The sequence below is a fragment of the Tachysurus fulvidraco genome, chromosome 17, assembly GCF_022655615.1.
Source record: "Tachysurus fulvidraco isolate hzauxx_2018 chromosome 17, HZAU_PFXX_2.0, whole genome shotgun sequence".
Taxonomy (NCBI): domain Eukaryota; kingdom Metazoa; phylum Chordata; class Actinopteri; order Siluriformes; family Bagridae; genus Tachysurus; species Tachysurus fulvidraco.
The window spans coordinates 10,876,324-10,896,485 of record NC_062534.1 but is presented as its reverse complement, the minus strand read 5'-3'; the positions used below and the strand labels follow the sequence as shown (position 1 = coordinate 10,896,485).

Below are 20,162 nucleotides of genomic sequence, written 5' to 3'. Positions count from 1 at the left end.
ATAGGAATATATATAAGAATAAAAAATAAGAATAAATGAATACATACTATTAAAGTTTAAAATAAATTTTAAAATAATAATTTAACATTTAAAATACTATATATATCTATCCCTATCCCTAATGAGCAAGCCGGAGGCGACAGCGGCAAACTCCCTGAGATGATATGAGGAAGAAACCTTTAGAGGAACTAGACTCGGATGAAAACCCATCCTCTTAATACAGTAAATAATGTAAATGTAAATAATTAAATTTCTACAACAGTTTATAATTGTGCAACTGAGAGCTCCTGAGGAACTAATGGGTCACTGCAAACTCTGAGTTCACCATGGACTCAACACTGATTTTTTTTCTCCTGTCAAAGTCAGCAAAATGATATCTGATAAAGACCAGACCATACAGCTGATCGACTCAACATTGGTTCAATGTATGAAAGTCTCCAGGTGACTCCATCCACAACAATCCCATGTGTCACTGGCTGACCATGCAGATCACTCCCTGGCAGGGTGACCACCGGGTGAATAGACTACAACCAGGGGTAGAACATCAGGATTGACGAAGTTGCTACAAAAAAAGAGTCAATAGCACTAGGAACCCGGAACACTGGGAGCTGCGGAGTGGCATATATAGCTCGACAGAGAGCAAGAGGGAGGAGAAAATTGTTAGGTAGAATTGTAATCAGGTGACGGACACTGTACATTATGTGCAGACAGGGACTCCAGCAAGACTAGCTATAACAGCATAACTAAAAGGCTAGAGGCAGAATGTGACACAGACATGAGGGCTTTCTGGGATGTAAAGCGTCCCACCACTCCACAGCCTGAAAACCTGAGCGAATTGCAAGGGTGGTAAGCCGACAGCATTCAGACATCCCAGTTCACCAAACACTCTATGCCCATGAACCCCCAAATCTGCTTCTTTACCTAAGAAGCTATTCTTAAAAAGCTAGACTAAAGAAATGTGTTTTTTCCTGTGCTGTAAACAATGTACTGTGGAAATTACAGGAATTACCTGGCAAAAAAGTTGGCAAGAAAATCTTGTGAAATTGTCAGAATTTGATGTAAAATGGTTTGCAGTATTATACTGGAAAGCATTTTACACGAAATTGTTGTATGCTTTGTTGTTATTTTTATGTAAGTGTAACTTGTATTATGTGTTACAGTATTCAGTAAAAATGAATGAAATTAAGTTTATATGAAAAATATAAATTATTAAATATCTAAAATATATATATAAAATAAAGTAAAATCTTGTGCTGCACGATTAATTATATCGCAATCGCGATATCAATTATATGACGCAAAATGCTGCGATTTTATGAAATAAATAAATAGTAAATACATGCATGTGTGGACATGACAACCCATTCTCTCTGAAAGCTGTTTGACTATTTCATAAAATACACCGCTAAAAAAAAAAAAAAAAAAGATCAGTCATGGTCATGTCGTGACTTTTTCCGGTGTGCAGTGCGGAACGGGTGAAGATGGACGCCGAGCAGACGGACACTGAACTGGTGGCCAGAAAAAATGCTACCTCTGTTATATGTAGTGTTAATTTCGTCAGACGAGACGAAATATGTTCATCAGCAACCTTTTTTTTCATGACTAAGACGAGACGATGACAAGACTGCATCACTGTCCAAAAACGCTGACTAAGACTAAATTAACATGCATTATTGTTGATGAAAAAGATGAGACGAAAATGTTTTGTATAAAATAAAAACTAAGATAAAATCTCTCTTAATTTTCGTCTACAATTGTCTCTGCTTTTTCATTAGCTGTTACGCCTTTAAAATATTCAGAACGAGTTCGCGGCTTCTCGCTGTTGCTCATTACAGGTCTCAACTGAACAATTGCATTGCTTCCGCTAAAGAAAATGCTCTGTTTTTCATGGCAACGGTGTGTTATAGTTAGCAGTGGTCTGTTATAAAGAAATAAAATAGTTTATGCGTTGAAAAAATTCGTCCACATGGCACTCAAAAAATAAATAAATAAAAAATTCCGCAAGTCCACCGTCTAGATGGCTTTTTGTGTTGAATGATATTTCCTGTCGCTGCACAGGCGCTTTTATTGTACATGACAGCTTATGTCCCGATGACCGGTCTTTGCATTACGATTAAAAGCAGTATCAATAAAGTAAAAAATGTGATGTGCATTCAAGTTCAAGTGTATGTACTGCTTAAACGAGTGTTCTCAACTTCTCACTGATACTTTTGTGATTCGTGAAGTTTTGACAAGTTTTATAGCCTTGATATTGTTCCTCATTCAAAAGTGGTGACAGAAAAAAACTCTTTACCCCAACCTGAAACCTCTCCGCACGCCTCTGTCACAATCACATCATAATCAAAAGTAATTATTAGGCTTAAAAGCAAATGTATATGTATGGGAATCAAGTTTAACAATTACATGTAATGATGGGCGTAAATTTAATTTAACAGTAGGGGGGACAATAAATATAAAATTTGTCATGAGCAATTTTTGAAGGGGGACACAAATAATAGTCTAATTGTACTTATAAAGACATGTCCCCACAGTGAAGAACTTTGCTTTTATCATTAATATTGTAGCATGGAGATGCGTCATTATGGTCATTTTCAAAGTTTTTCTCGATGGCTTTGGCGTGTTAGTTGCAGTGTACTATGCAATAAGCTGTTGTAAACAAGCTAACGTTAACTACATAAGTAATATGGGTAATGTGGGCAGTCGTGGCCTAATGTGGGCAGTCGTGGCCTAATGGTTAGAGAGTCTGACTTGTAACCCGAAGGTTGTGGGTTCGAGTCTCGGGCCGGCCACAACTGTGGTGCCCGTGAGCAAGGCACCGAACCCCCCCAACTGCTCCCTGGGCGCCGCAGCATAAATGGCTGCCCACTGCTCCGGGTGTGTGTCCACGTTGTGTGTGTTCATTGCTGTGTGTGTGCACTTTGGATGGGTTAAATGCAGAGAACAAATTCTGAGTATGGGTCACTGTACTTAGCCGTATGTCACTTCACTTCACTAATATTTTAATCGCTAATATAGCGGATTCATGGAAAATTACATTGGTAGATAGCCATTTTTGCCGCAACTAATTTATGAATGAATCTGCATCTACATTAAAGAGAATTGCTTTATTTAAAGTGAATAAAATCCATTACTTAATGGAATTGAGCCGCAGCCACACACCTGACTCGTGTGTGCAGAGTAGGTGAGGTGAACTGGGAAAGCAGGCAGTGGGTCAAACCACTGTGAGGAAGGGGAGGGGGGACTCAACTGTTTCTAAATGCATTTTTGCGTTTTTTTTCTACTTACACAATTATTTAGGTATATATACACACACATATTTTTCACAATAGAGAGTGCGATATTTTAAATATCGCACTCTCTATTGTATGTATATATATATATATATATATATATATACACACACACACACACACACATGTACACTTACAGTTTTGATCTTAGGCTTTTCATTAATCAGCATTAATGTGTTATTTTATATTTTAATTTGAAAACGTTTTGCTTTTGATTGTTGTTGTTGCTAGTTTGAGTTTAGAAATACAAATTTCAGTAATCTATGTGTGCATTTTCCTTGAGAACCAAGCAAGTTGACTCATGATACCATTTGTTTATTATATCGCAATCGCAATATGACATTTTCCCTAAGTCGTGCAGCCCTAATATATATATATATATATATATATATATATATATATATAATTTAATTTACCTATTTTATATATACACTGTATACACACACACACACACACACACACCCAAACACACACACACACACACACACACACACATATATATATATATATATATATATATATATATATATATATATATATACATAATTTAATTTACCTATTTTATATATACACTGTATACACACACACACACACACACTCACATATATATATGTGTGTGTGTGTGTGTGTGTGTGTGTGTGTATACAGTGTATATATAAAATAGGTAAATTACATTACCCATTTCTTACAAAAAAATTAAATTGTATTTTAAAACCCACTGTAACTTTAGGTTAATAGAAATATAGGCTGTTATTAAACATACAATATACCATTTAAAAAAAACTAACCTGCTAGGTCGCATCACGTCTGCCAACATAATTACAGGCTGACACATTGTTCCAGCCAGTGAACAATATCTGTTATCAATATCTTAGCAAAAATAAAAGTCAGAAAGTACCTATGAAATGTGTACATCACATAAAACAAGTGGCATACATTTCCTTCTGTACTGTATATAGCAACTTGCATGCTTAACCACTCAAAGTCCATTAATTTTCTGAGAAGTGTTCAAACATGAAGGTTAAATGTGCTGTTCCTTTCCTCTGAGACCTTTCCAATTTTTTTTTGGCTCTAGCCTTTGTTGTGCCTGTCTTTGTGTCATTGGGTGTGTTGATTCCAACAAAACATCTGCAAAAAAATTAGTTAAAAAACACAAGCAAAATTTTAGGAATTCAATTAGACTAAAAACAAAATAGTACTGCTTTACAAAAAGCACTAGTTAGTGTCCTGTTCTTTAATACCGATCATCCACTGTGTTGCATTTAGAATTTCACTTTCCAATTTATTCCATGGCGGTTTCACTTTTTCCAGAATGCTGATATTTGTAAGAGATTTAAAGTGGTTATACAGTTCTTTGGGTGTTAAAAGGTATGGCCAGTCATTTTTCAAATCAGCAATGGATAGTGGTGGACAGGCATTGATGGACTTCCGTTGGAGATAGTGTTGCTTTCATTGACCGATATGCTCGTTGTACCCCAGCTGCCCCCTCAGTACTATAAAGAGCCTTCAATTCATTTTGTTTATCTTTAAGACTCTTGTGGAGGAAATTCTATTCTATTAATCAGAAATAATAGTTCAAGTGAACCAGGGCTGAGCGATAAAACGATAACGATATTTATCGCTATAGACACATGATCGATAGCGATATAAAATGTGCTTGATAAGACGTTCAATATTTTTTTTGGTGCTCACTCTCGTAACCTAGCAACTTGGGGAGTGACACTCTAACAGCCAATCATGTAACAGTATCAAGTTTGGTTGCGTCATATTGTTGTCTCATGCTGGTGCTGGATTCCTCTTCAGTAACCGGCGACTGATAAGCAGAAAATGAGCACCGCAGCGAGCAAGGAAATTGTAAATAAAAGAGGAAAAGTCAGCTCGCCAGTATGGCAGTTGTTTGGATATTATAATTAGGGCTGAAATGATTCCTTGAGTAACTCGATTACAAAAATTGTTTGAGGCAAATTCCTCTGCCTCGAAGCCTCTTTTAATTCATTTTAAAGCTCACATCACGCTATTGTGCAATTATTTTGTGTGTGTGCGCGTGCGTGTCACAACGTGCTTATGAGTTAGCGGTCTTTTGATTTGAGGGTGGGTGCTAGTGCGGGCTGCAAAATGGAAGCGCGCGATAACCATGTCAATGAGCAAAGAGAAGAAACAAACAGGAGAAAACGACAGAAAATATCCAAGTTTTGGGACACTGTCAGAGCGTCTGTTTTCAGCAGCAGGAAACATTTCTTCAAAGCGCAGGGCAAGCCTCAATTCTGAGCATGTTGATACCTTTTTTTCGTTGCAATCACATGCTCCTTTAAAAGACTTTTAAAGCGCACTCACACACACAGAGAGAGAGACTTTTATATTCTAATACATTTACATTTACAGCATTTGGCAGACGCCCTTATCCAGAGCGACGTACATAAGTGCTTAAATCTCTAACATTGAATACATTAATGCTGGTTCACTAGGTTACATACTTAAGATACCATGAGTTTAAAACATTTGTTCAAAGTTACAATGAAAAAGTGTCAGGTTTTTATTTATTTATTTATTTATTTATTTATTTATTATAATTTTTTTTTTAAATGCAAAAGATAAGGAAAGAAGTGCTAGTTGAAGTGTTTCCTGAATAAGTAGGTCTTCAACCGCCACTTGAAAATAGTCAGTGACCCAGCTGTCCGGACCTCTAGGGGAAGTTCATTCCACCACCTTGGTGCCAGAACAGAGAAGAGTCTTGTAGTATACCTACCTCTTACCCTGAGAGATGGTGGAACCAGTCGAGCAGTGCTGGTAGATCGGAGGTTGCGGGGTGCAGTGCGAGGAATGATGAGGGCTTTCAGGTAAGAGGGAGCTGGTCCATTTTTGGCTTTGTAGGCCAACATCAGTGTTTTGAATCGGATGCGTGCAGCTACCGGAAGCCAGTGGAGGGATCGCAGCAGCGGGGTGGTATGCGAGAACTTTGGCAGGTTGAAAACAAGCCGGGCAGCTGCATTTTGGATCATTTGCAGAGGACAGATTGCGTTCATAGGTAGACCTGCCAGCAGAGCATTGCAGTAATCCAGTCTAGAAATGACAAGAGACTGAACAAGTACCTGAGCAGTCTGTGTGGACAAAAATGGCCGAATCCTTCTAATGTTGTAGAGAAGAAACCGACATGAGCGAGTCACATTAGCAACATGAGAAGAAAAGGACAGTTGATTGTCCATGGTTAACCCAAGGTTGCGAGCTGTGGCTGAAGGGGAGATCAGATCTTTGTGCAAGGGTATAGCAAGATCATGACCTGGGGATGAGAAGTCATACCGGTCTGTAGTTACTGATGTCTGATGCATCTAGAGCAGGTTTCTTTAGGATGGGAATAACCCTTGCTCTCTTGAAAGTAGTACCTGACAAGATGCTATGGATCTATTGACGATAGTGGAAATGAAGGGCAAAAGGTCTTGCGAGATGGTCTGGAGCATAGTGGTAGGGAGCGGATCTAATGGGCAGGTGGTAGGATTGCAGGACTGGAGGAGTTGTAAAATCTCTTCTGCTGCCACAGTTGAGAAATGTGACAACGAAGGTGTAGGGGAATGCATACTCTGAGATGTAAGTGCAGTCGGGGCTGAAGTGAAGGTCCGGCAGATTTCCTCAATCTTCTCCTGGTAGAAAGAAGCAAAGTCTTCTGCAGTCAGAAAAAGCAGATAGTATACAAAAGACAGGAACCTACTTTACCAGAAGACAATATAATCAAATGTAGAGAGTTAAAGCACATATATTATATATATATGTATATGCTTAAAGCACTCGGTGTGAAACCATGCAAGGCCTCTAGGTCCAAGTTCCTGTCCATGTTTTTGCCTCCTAAATACCACAAAGCATTCCAAATTAGACAGTAAAGGATTGTTATAGCTGATCTGTAGATTTTGAATCTTTTAGTTCTGAAAGTTAAGTTGCATGACTTAAAGGCAATATTTTTGTATTATTATTACTATTTATTTTAATGTATGCCTTAGTTTGAAAACCAATTAGTTATTTCTTTTAAGAGACCCATCTTATTTTCTCTTGTATGTTTAATATTGCTCTTTAATTAAGCACTAATCAATTTTATCCGATTACTCGATTAATCGATTAAATTTTATCAGTGAAATTTTTGGTAGAATACACGATTACTAAAATATTCAATAGCTACAGCCCTAATTATAAGTCTACAAAAATACACTTGAATAGTTCAACTTCAAGTATGATTAGAGTAAGAATAAATTGAGTTACTTTTTCATATTTCTGCAGGTTTTATATTTCAAACAATGTTACCATACTGTATCAGGTTTGTTTTTTTTATATTACATATGTATCTCAGTCTACCTCAGTTTTATTTATGTTTACAAAACACTGCACATCTTTTAAAACACTTTATTCACCTGAAGGTGAACAGGTATTGAACTTCCTTGCACTAAACTTGCACTAAATTCTCAGGTTTCTCTATGTTTATATTTAACACTTTGCACTATTTTATTACACTTTATTAAGCATTTATTACATTTTATTTCATTGTGTACCTTAAATGTTAAGAGATAATTGTTAAGTGTACATTGTGACTTTAGACTTATGTTTATATTTTATTTATTTGAGTTTTCCTGGTTGTTGACATTTCTGTCTTAATAAATGAGGGGATTATTATAAGAGGAAGGTTAAGCTTAAAATAAAAATGTTTAAATGTAATATATTTTTCTCCTGGTCCTTATTTTAAATGGGTCATAAAAAAGTTCAATATATCGATATCGACCGATATGAAACACTGATATCTTGATACAGTTTTCGGCCATATCACCCAGCCTTAAAGTGAACTCTTTCCTAGGTTGTAGAGAAGAACGCAGCAGAGTCCTGTGGAATATCAAACATATTTATTCAATACACTTGCAAGTGTGAAGTCAGTCTGTCCCGACCTAAGTCTGAACAGAGTGAGGTAGTTTGCTTGTAAAGCAGTTCTCTATTTATACATGATGCTGGACCCAAGGCTTATTCTGTAATAATGTGTCCGTGTGGCATCTTCCACTGATCTTGTCATCCTCTAATCATGTTGTTGCACAGGCAGGGCAACGGTCACGCTGTCATTTCCCATACATCTGCAAAGTTCTTATCTTTTAAGCTTAAGTGTGCAGTTTGGAAAACAGTTCAGTCCCCCTTTATCTTTGCTGTTCCTAATTTCAGGTGTGTGAAATCCTTCCAAAAATAATTCCAGATCAGGGTTGGTCAGCGTTGGCTCCTGTAATCAGGCCATGGGCAACAAACTTCATTAATCACACTCACACAATCATAAGGCTCCCCATTATGCTCTTTGGGAAGAAGTGTGGCAGGGTTAAGAGTTGTACATTATTTAAATGTGATATTTGACATTTCTTTTTTTATTTCAATCTTTTCATTGAGGAAGTATCTCAAACAGTAATGTACAAGCAATTTACAGGTATTCCCCTTAAATTTTTGTTTTTTTAAAACACAATAAAACAGTGAGTAAAGGAAAAAAAGTATCTTATCTAATTTTCTATACCACTCATAGCTCTTATCTGATTTGCATCTGTGTATGTGTGCAGAGCAATGTAAAGTTTTTATGTAGTCTGTGTGAAAAGAAGAGGTGGGAAAATGTTTTTCCCCTTCCCACAAGAGTATGTGCGTCATCAGTAAAAGAAAAATCACACAGTTTCCTTTTGTATATTGAGCAGAGATCTGGGATACCATTTTACAAGTCAGGAGTCATCTCCCCATTCTATCTTAAGGCCTAGTGCTGATTAGATATAAATGTAATTTGCACATCAAATCTTGACCCAACAGATTTTTTGGGCAATACTCAGAAATCAAAAAGAAAAATCCAAATTGTTTGTGTAGTTACGGTTTCGCACCTTAAGGGTACTGAGAATGTCTCAATGACTGACATTCCTGATGCTCACGCAGTAAACTGGGAGTGATTGCTCATTTTAGGTGAAATAGAAAATTCACACAATCGTATCACAGAGTGCTCTGCTCCTGAGTCAACTAGAAACTGTATCGGTATTTGTTCGACAAGTAATGTAATCACAGGCATTTCTTGATCTGGGCTCATTATATTTAGCATAGATTTCATTCACAGATATAATATCAAACTCTGATTCTTTGCTAGAAATTGAGTTAGTAACAGGTGGAAATAGAACAGTTAGTTTAAGCTTTTCTTCCTTGCATTGCCTAAAAGAGTCAGACTTACCCATCCCTGGGTGCTCACCCATCCCAGACCCATCCATAACCTCAGGCCTCTTGGTTTCCCCTCGATATTTCTTAGGGCAATACTGTGCCCGGTGATCTGAACTTCCACATATAAAACATGCATTCTGAAATCCAAGTCTGTTCCATCCTCTTCCTCTGATGGAATCTCCTCCAACCTCAGATAACTGAACCATGTTGAGACGGTGTTTCATTTTTAACCTTTCGTTGACGAACGAACTATCCCAGATGATCCCCCAGAAAATGTGGAGGGAATTCTATTCTATTAATCAGAAATAATAGTTCAAGTGAACTCTTTCCTAAGTTGCAGAAAAGAACGCAGCAGAGTCCTGTGGAATATCAAACATATTTATTGAATACACTTGCAAGTGTGAAGTCAGTCTGTCCCGACCTAAGTCTGAACAGAGTGAGTTAGTTTAGGTTTATAATTATGTCTCCGTGTGGCATCTTCCACTGATCTTGTCATCCTCTAATCATGTCGTTGCACAGGCAGGGCAATGGTCATGCTGTCATTTCCCATACATCTGCAAAGTTCTTATCTTTTAAGCTTAAAGTGCAGTTTGGAAAACAGTTCAGTCCCCCTTTATCTTTGCTGTTCCTAATTTCAGGTGTGTGTGTGTATATTGGTAAAGAATGTTTAATGTTCATTTTTGTTATTCACAACATTTTTCTATTACACTCTCCTCATTTTCCTCTACAGGACACTAAGGCTGCCCTGTACTGGTTAGTAGGTCCTGGAGCAACGTCTTCTGCCAGTGAATTTGAAGTCTTTTTTGGTTTCTTGCGTTTTGAGAACAAGCAGCCACGGTTAACATGCTCTACTCTTGTTTTAAGTTGAGTCAGAAGAGATCCATAGCCAGTTCCAATCCTTGTACATTCTCTCAGGTTATCAGCAAAACTTTGTTGATACTGTTTTACAATCTTTTTCGCCACAACCAGACACTGTGATGTTGATGGATTAAACTCATCTCACTAATAACATTTCTCACTAATTCTCTGCGATCTTTAACTGTAGGGTGTTTTCACAGTGCAATGGCTGTTTTAATACCAGATGGCATCCTATTCCATGGCACTTCAAAGTTTTCAGGCCATACTGACAAATCCACAGTTGAACCGGAGCTGTTTGTGCTGGACACACTTGTGTGGTTGAGGAACTAGACCCGAAAGATCCTCTGGTATATCAAAAATGTTTGTGGACTCTAGAGGTGTTACTTTTACATAACGTGTTTGGTCTGAAAGAAAATTATTAATGAACTGATGAAGAAACAACAAACACTTAAGATTGAATTACAAAACAAAAACATTTCTTTGTCAGTGTTTCACAAAAAGGCTAAGTTGCATACGTTTGAGATGGTTTTACAGGTGATCAGACAAATCTGCGATAGAGTGATGAAAAATAATCACTGGTAAACCATTCATCTTGTACTGTGGCATCAGAGGTCCAAATTGGATTATAAGCTCTGGATAGTGACGGAGGTAATGGTGTTTTGGTTTAAGGGGAAATTCCAGAAATAACTCCACTCTAGAATGGATATATTCTTCAATAAGAACACTCAAATAAGCAACCTCTTTCTCGCAGGAGCAGGATCAACTTCCATACATTACCTTCGCCTGGCTTTTTTATCCTGTTTAGAACTGGGAGGACTCTCAGGCACCAATTTTTGACAGCATATCCACCCAGCTTCTGAGTATTTGGACAAAATATTTTTGGAGGTTTGTCATCTGCATTATTTCCAAGATAAGAAAACTGCCTTATACTTCTATTCAGTTCTTCAAATGTGAAGTGTTTCTCAGTGTCTACCGAAATTATTGATGAATAATGCCAAGTCACTGGAAACAATGCCCTCAACAGATCATGACCTAAACATGGAGGGAGACCAGGCTGGCAGACATGAAAGTAAAGCAGCTGGTTGAATATCAAGTCAAACTTTATTCCACACACTGATTCTGTGTTGCTTTCTCTTAGGTTTTCAACATGTTGATATGACAGCTTTGTTCTATTCAGTCCAGCTGACAATGGACTAGACTTGAATGTTTGTCTATCTATATCACAAAATCTACCAAAAACTACTCTTGCTGAAGTTTTCCTGGAAGCCACCAATATTGTGAGACGCAGATTGTCTCCTGCTATTGCATACAGAACACCTTTAATAACTTTACCATTATTCAGTTTAACCCTACTTTCCTCTAAGTCCTTTAGGTCATGAATCAGTTCATTAAAACTATTTCCTGCCAAAATGTTTGAAATCTTGTTCCCTACAGAATTGCTGACACAATTTACAGTAATACATTTCTTATTTCAATTCAGGTTGTAATAATAAGGATACAAATCAGAAAATATATACAATCAGTAAAATAAGTAATCCATTTTCAAGCTTTCATGAGGTGTCCTAATATCACATGACTGTATAGATTAGATTCAAGTTTGTCATTACACATGTACAAGTGCAAGGCAAAAAAATGCAGTTTGGCATCTAACCAGAAGCAGCAAGTGCAAGATGTCCCAAAGAAATGTCCTGCTTTAATGACTATTGTCTCGTCGCACTCACACCCATCGTTATGAAGTGTTTTGAGAAACTCGTCATGAGGCACATCAAGACCCAGTTACCACCATCACTGGACACTATACAGTTCGCTTTTCGTCCAAACCGCTCCACAGACGATGCCATTGCCACAGCCCTTCATTTAGCTCTCACCCACCTGGGACAAAAAGGCACTTATGTACGAATGCTGTTTATAGACTTTAGTTCAGCATTCAATACAATCATCCCTCAGCACCTGATTGGGAAGCTATGCCTGCTGGGACTGAACACCTCCCTCTGCAACTGGATCCTGGACTTCATGACTGGGAGACCTCAGTCCGTCTGGATCGGGAACAGCATCTCCAGCACCACCACACTGAACACTGGAGCCCCTTGGGGCTGCATGCTCAGTCCACTGCTGTTCACCTTGCTGACTCATGACTGTTCAGCAATGCACAGATCAAACCATATTATCAAGTTTGCTGATGACACGACCGTGCTGGACCGCTGAACATCGACAGATCATCTGTAGAGATAGTCAAGAGCACCAAATTTCTTGGTGTTCATCACCTGGTCACTAAACACCAGCTCCATTACCAAGAAAGTCTTTTAAAAGCCCAGCATTTTACATTTACATTTACATTTACAGCATTTGGCAGATGCCCTTATCAAGAGCGACGTACATAAGTGCTTAAATCTCTAACATTGAATACATTAATGCTGGTTCACTAGGTTACATACTTAAGATACCATGAGTTTAAAACATTTGTTCAAAGTTACAATGAAAAAGTGTCAAAGGTTTTATTATTATTATTTTTTTTAAATGCAAAAGATAAGGAAAGAAGTGTTGAAGTGTTTCCTGAATAAGTAGGTCTTCAATCGCCGCTTGAAAATAGCCAGTGACTCAGCTGTCCGGACCTCTAGGGGAAGTTCATTCCACCACCTTGGTGCCAGAACAGAGAAGAGTCTTGTAGTATACTTGCCTCTTACCCTGAGTGTGGTAAGATGGTGGAACCAGTCGAGCAGTGCTGGTAGATCGGAGGTTGGGGGTGCAGTATGAGGAATGATGAGGGCTTTGAGGTAAGAGGGAGCTGGTCCATTTTTGGCTTTGTAGGCCAGCATCAGTGTTTCGAATCGGATGCGTGCAGCTACCGGAAGCCAGTGGAGGGATCGCAGCAGCGGGGTGGTATGCGAGAACTTTGGCAGGTTGAAAACAAGCCGGGCAGCTGCATTTTGGATCATTTGCAGAGGACAGATTGCGTTCATAGGTAGACCTGCCAGCAGAGCATTGCAGTAATCCAGTCTAGAAATGACAAGAGACATTCATACAAGAGACATACATACGGACTGTACAGACTTACACCAAATACACACACTTCCAATATACATCCATCAACCTGTTTACATGCTGTTTTTGCACACTTTTTTGCTCTTTGCACATACTGTCTCACATTTTAGTTGTTTGCTGTTTTCCACAATTCTTTACATTACCTCATGCAACTGCTGCTATAATACTGTGTTCATTCTAATATTACTGCATGCAGTATTGTTGAACATACAGTATTTACACTGGTTGGCACTGTTTCTGTCTATTGTCTTTTGTTTATTGTTTTTGTAATTCTTTTTCTAAAGCTGTTTTCTTTTTCTATTGTTCTTGTAATTTTTTTGTCTGCACTGTCTTTTGTCCTGCACTGTCTTGTCTGTTTTGTTTGTCTTGTCCTGCACTGTTTGCACCAGGTTGCACAGTCGCACTTTATGTGGCTAAGACTTACTAAGTCCTTAGTAGCCCTGTCTTTTGTTTTATGTAGCACCATGGTCCTGGAGAAATGTTGTCTCATTTTACTTTGCATTGCAACAACTATATGTGGTTGAAATGACAATAAAAAGATTCTTGACTTGATGTACAGTATTTACACTATGAATACAGTATTTACAATATGAACAGGATAATATACAGATGAATATTCTATGGATATTCAGGTTTGGATATACAAGACATACATGTTGGGTGCAATAGACATGCACAGACATGTATGTCTTGTATATCCAAACCTGAATATCCATAGAATATGGTGTTATGTTATATCGACAAATAAACAGGTGCTATTGACATAATATACAGGGGTGGGTGGTCACCGGGAGGCAAAGTTCAGTAAGGTGACAGCTCTAGAGAAAAAGCTGTTTCTCAGTCTACCGGTTTTTGATCGGAGGCTAAGAATACTTTCTCAGTATTCCATTTTTTTAGTATATAGATAAATAAATAATAAAATAAAAGAATAAATGAATGAATGAACATCCAGAAATCAAATGAGGAAAAAACAAATCATCCTTCTTAACTTCACAGACATTGGGAATTTCTAACGGCCAATTGTTAATACTGAAAACTTTTGAAATGAAATGTGTAAGTATCCTTATAATCAAACAGTCTACGCCATCCCCCCCGCGCACACATTATATATTCCTATATTTCTGCATAAATATGACCCTAAAAGCAAACACAAACAAGCCAATAATATTGTACTTCTTTATTTAATTATTGATCCAGAATTACACATCTGTGACTTGCAAAAGTATGTGAACCTTTGTTTTCAGTATCTATTGTGAGCCTTCTATTGATACTTCCACCATGTTTCACAGACAGTATAAGGTTCTTATGCTGGAATTTAGTATTTTGCTTTCTCCAAAAATAATGCTTCACATTTTTAAACAAAAAGTTTTATTTTGTTCTCATTCCTCCACAAATTATATTCTAATAGTACTTTGGCTTGTCCATATGATCTTTAGCAAACTTCATGGGCAGCAATGTAGCTTTCTCTTTGTAGCTCTGCCTTGCACACCAAGGTTGCTCAGTGTTCACCTGATGGCAGACTCATGAACGTTAACATAAGCTAAAGTAAAAGAGGCCTTTAGAAGTTACCCTGTATTCATTACTGACCCAAGAGACGATTACATGTCTTGCTTTGGAGTGATCTTTATTGGTTGACCACTTCTGGATATGTTCCAATGGTCTTAAATTTCCTCCATTTGTACAGAATCTATATGACTTATATATGAGTCCAATCTTTTAACAAAGGATTTTGCAATGATCACATCACAATACCTCATGTAACTGCTGCTAAAATACTAATGTGTTCATTCCAGTATTTCTGTACAAGCAATATCGATTGAACTTACAGTATTTACACTGGACGGCGCTGCTTTTGTGTAATGTCTTGTGTTTTTTGTTTGTATTGACTTTTTGTCTTGCAATGTTTGCACCAGGTTGCACAGATGCATTTTATATGGCTAAGATTACTTAAGTCCTTAGCTCTGTCTTTGTTTTATGTAGCACCATGGTCCTGGAGAAACTGAAGATTTCACCGGAGATTTCAGCTTCTTGACTTGACTTGACAATCACATGTCATTAACCTCAGACTTCATATATACAGAATCTCTCAGAATTGAGTACACCCCTGACATTTGTGTAAATATCTTATTTTCTTATATGGCTATAAGAATATGGCCAAGACCCTGACACTGAGTTGCAGCTCGGTGGCCAAGACCATACAGCGGTTCCACTCAGAACAGGCCTCGCCATGGTCAACCAATGAAGCTGAGTGCACGTGGTCAGCGTCATGTCAGAGGTTGTGTTTGGGAAATTGACATGAATACTGCCAGCATTGCTGCAGAGATTGAAGGGGTGGGGGGTCAGCTTGACAGTGCTTAGACCATATCCCAGAAGGAAGCCTCTTCTAAAGATGATGCACAAGAAATCCCGCAGTTTGCTGAAGACAAGCAGACTAAGGACATTGATTACTGGAACCCTGTCCTGTGGTCTGATGAGACCAAACTTATTTGGTTCAGATGGTGTTAAGTGTGTGTTGGCAACCCGGTGTGGAGTACAAAGACAAGTGTGTCTGTACATACACTACTTTAAATTGTAGCAAAGTGTCATTTCTTCAGAGTTGTCACATGAAAAGATATAATAAAATGTTTACAAAAATGTGAGGGGTGTACTCACTTCTGTGAGATACTGTATATATCTGTTCTTTAAATAAAATATAGGACACTCGTGGTTTGATTTTGTCATCACATTGACTGAAATCAGATGAACTCAAATTAATTACACAACCTAGAGGTTTACATACTTTTCCCTCTCACAGACATGTAATATTGGAACATTTACCTGAATAAAATTTTTTTACCAAGTACAATATATTTGTCTGATATGTTTGATTGGCTTCACTTTACCTGCTTTTGGGACTTCATATTTTGGGTCAATATTTTGGGTCATATTAATGCATAAATATAGAAATTTGCATACACACTGTATGTGTGTGTGTGTTTATATAAATCTATATATTTAAATCTCTCTCTCTCTCTCTCTCTCTCTCTCTCTCTCTCTCTCTCTCTCTCTCTCTCTCTATATATATATATATATATATATATATATATATATATATATATATAATGTATGTATATATATATTACATACATACATTATATGTATGTACGCATGTATGTATGCTATATATATATAGTGAGTATAGTTCAAACCTATTTCAGATGACATTCTGGCCTGTTCATGATGTGCTCTTTGTGTTTACTGTTTCCTTTGCACATAACTCCCTTTGCTGACCACTGCTGCATGCAGATAACTGGGAGCAAACTTGCGGTAAGTACCAAAATATTTATTTGATTTAAATTAATCTTTCTTCTCTGTTTCCCCTTTTTTTTGTTCAGAAAATTGTAGTACAATGGATGTTGTACAGTGTAAGGACATTGTGAATATTTTAGCATAAATGTATCCATTAGAATATAATTCCTGCATGTAAATCTTTCAATTTCCTGAATCAAATATTTCTCTTTTGATTAAACAGTATATTACGATTATTTTAGGCAATTTTTTTTCCAAAAATGTATTATATATTCAATAGAAACCTATAAATATGTTCAGTATAAGCACATAGACATCTGCCCATTACACTTATATTAACTTGTTGGACATCCCATTCCAAAACCATGAACATTTATATTGATTTAGACATTTGTGACTATAATAGCCTTTTTTCCTTTGGGAGGGCTTTCTACAAGATTTGGTAGTATGTTTCTGGAAATTTCAACACTGTGTTGGCATTATGCATCCCTTTTGGTCTCCTCGCATTCATCAAATGATTTTTTTCAGCCAGATAATGAAATGATTCTTCACTCACTTCTATTCTTCCAGATATTAGTTTGCTTGTGTGCGGCTGCTTGGTCATGGAAACTTATTTCTTAAAGCTCCCAATGCACAGTTATTGTGCTGATGTTTCTTCAGAGGCAGTTTCTAACTCTGTATTGTGTTATACAACAGCTTGTGTAGCCTACTGCTTTGTGGCTTAGTTGTTGTGTCTCCTAGATGCTTTCATTTCATAGTAACATGCTTACAGTTGACTGGTACAGATCTAACAGGGACGAAATGAAACTGAATTGGGGAAAAGCTGGCATCCAGTGAAAGTTCATTGTTTAAAACCTTTGAGCTTTTCAGTAAAATCAATTCTACTGTCATTATTTGTCTATGGTGATTGCCTGCATATGTATCACTATTTTATATTTTTGTTAGCACAGTGTATAGCTGAAACACTTATTAGTTAGGAGGATTATCCACATACTTTTGTCCATGGTGCATCTTTGTTCAATCCACATTATGCCCATAGTATCTCTGTTTCTAAAATGTTCCATTATTCATCTAATTGTCATTTGTTCCACCAGTGGAAAACACTGATCCACAAACAAAAGTGGTCCAAGAAAGGAACAGTGGTGAACCCTTGACAGGGTCATGGGCAGCCAAGGCTCATTGATGCACCTGGGGAGAAAAGGCTGTTCCATGTGGTCCAATCAAACAAATAAACCAATGTATCTAAAATTGCTGAAGAAGTTAATGTTGGTTCCAATGGAAATGTGTTAGAACAGACAGTGCATTGATGTTTGTTGTGTATGGGGCTGCATAGCTGCAGACCAGTCCCTGTCCACCAATGAAAGCACCAACGATAGGCACGTTAGCATCAGAACTGGACCTCGGAACAATGGAAAATGGTGTCACTTTTCACATTTTCTCTGGGTGGATTCTGAAAAAAGATAAATAGTTTCTGCAGGTGTTTAAAGAATCGAGTGGCATCCTTTTGAAGCTCTGGCAGCATCTGCAAGAACCAGGTTTAATGTATGTGACCCACATTAAAAGTAAAATGTACTTTGCAGTATGTATTTTTAATAACTATTTTTTGGTTAGTTAGTTAGTTACTACTCATGAGATTCAATAGCTCATTTTGTATGTCTTTTCCCAAGTAGTATGTGTGTGTACTTCCATCTTGATTTTAGCCAAGTGCTTCTCCACTTCCTTTAGGAAATTACCATTATTTAACGGGGAAGTGGTGGCCTAATGTTTAGAGAGTCTGATTCCTAACCCTAAGGTTATGGGTTCGAGTCACGCTGGCCACGACTGAGGTGCCCTTGAGCAAGGCGATCATGGTGATATTAACTGCTTCCGCTTCAGGTGACCGTTATTTTATATGCGATGGACAAAGAGCCTAGTCTTGAACTGCTAGTCTTGATTAGAGAAGTAGTTTATAGGTTTGTTATGGTTATGGAGGCCTCGTCTCCAAGCCAGAGGCCCTAGGCAACCTTTTTAGGAAGGATATTGAAGGATAAAAAAAATCAAAATTATTTGACAATATAGTAAGCTAATGAGTTTATTTATAGAGCACATTTCAGCTTACCGTCACAGACCGTTACACTGACCAAAGTGCTGTACAAAACACAAGTAAAATTAAATAATTAATAAAAATGACATTATCCAACAATAAGAATAAAAGAACAAAGATGTAAAAGGAGGTAATTAGTTAACAGTAAACAGTATACACCAATGCCAGGGTAAGATGATTGGAAAGCCAACAAATAAAAATATCTTTTTAGCCTAGATTTAAAAACTGAAACCAATGGAGCGTTTTTATGTCTGGAGGGAGCTAATTCTATAGGTGAGGTGCAACCACTTCACCTTTTGATTTGACATGAGATCTAGGGACATGACGGAGAGCTTGTTTAGATGAAAATGAACTAGGTCACTTGTTAAGTGGCCTAGATGCTGAGTAAGAATAAATTAGGTCTGTAATGTAAGTGCTGGCCACATTAGTGCTTTAATAACAATTAAAAGAATCTTGAACTGTATTCTTAAATGAACTAGGAGCCAGTGAACAGAGGTGAAAACTGGGGTGATATGTTTGTGTTCTTTTGTACTGTGGATTGGGGAAGACAGATATATAAGAAATTACAATAGCCCAGAAGTAATAAAAGCATGAATAGATTCAAGATTCAAGATTTTTATTTGTCACAATTATATAGAGCATATATAACCACCAGTGAAATGTGAATAACATTCTCAAAGTCATTGAAGTTCAGAATCGGTTTAATTCTGAAAATGACTCTTAACTGGTAATAACTGTTCTTTGACAGAGTCTTTGACTCAGAGTTCAGAACCCAAGTTTTTTTTTAATTTTTAAAATTTTTTTTTACATATGGCTTGACGTATGGAGCAAGATGAAATTTCTAGCCAAGCGGCTTTCAGGGTTTCCCGCAGAAAATTTGTAAGTTAAGGCGGTAGGGTTGGGCAGGTGGGCGGGGCTTCTTTGTGAGATAGTACTATGTACTACATTTAACAATTATTAAAAACAGGAACGTGCAACCTAGCTAGCAGGTGAAGAACTCAAACAACAAAATCACCAGCTAACTTACTTTAACCCTCTGGGGTCTGACCATTTTGGGACACTGGCAGAGGTTCTGACATGCTCTTACATTTGGTCTTTTTTCAGTTATTTCAAAACATATCAATGGTTAATATCACATAACATTGTATTCAGCACAAACTGGGCTACAATATTATGTAAGTAAATGTATGTACATGTTTGTATTTTTAAGTAAATGATGTTTATGCATGGGTAGTAAAAAAAAAGAAAAAGAAAAGATGCTGAAATAAGGCCAAGAAACACATACTAAACATTTGTTCACACACAATAAAGTTCTCTACTCTTGTAGAGTTGATAATTTGCCACAAAAATGTGAAAACCATTTTACCCACTCATTTACATGAAACAATACATTGATTTAACTTTCG

The 20,162-nt window shown here is 37.3% G+C and overlaps 1 protein-coding gene across 6 annotated transcripts in view; it reads left to right on the top strand.

The window, feature by feature from the left end:
• diaph2 (diaphanous-related formin 2) overlaps positions 1-20,162 on the top strand; it is a 185,830-nt gene that overhangs the window by 30,084 nt on the left and 135,584 nt on the right. For 5 of the 6 annotated variants that reach the window (XM_027135703.2, XM_027135707.2, XM_027135702.2 and 2 more), the window contains one exon: positions 16,671-16,691. The exons of the other annotated variant lie outside the window; for it this stretch is intronic. In XM_027135703.2, coding sequence (XP_026991504.1) covers positions 16,671-16,691 — 21 coding nt within the window. The remainder of the gene's footprint in view (positions 1-16,670; positions 16,692-20,162) is intronic. 6 annotated transcript variants of the gene reach the window in all.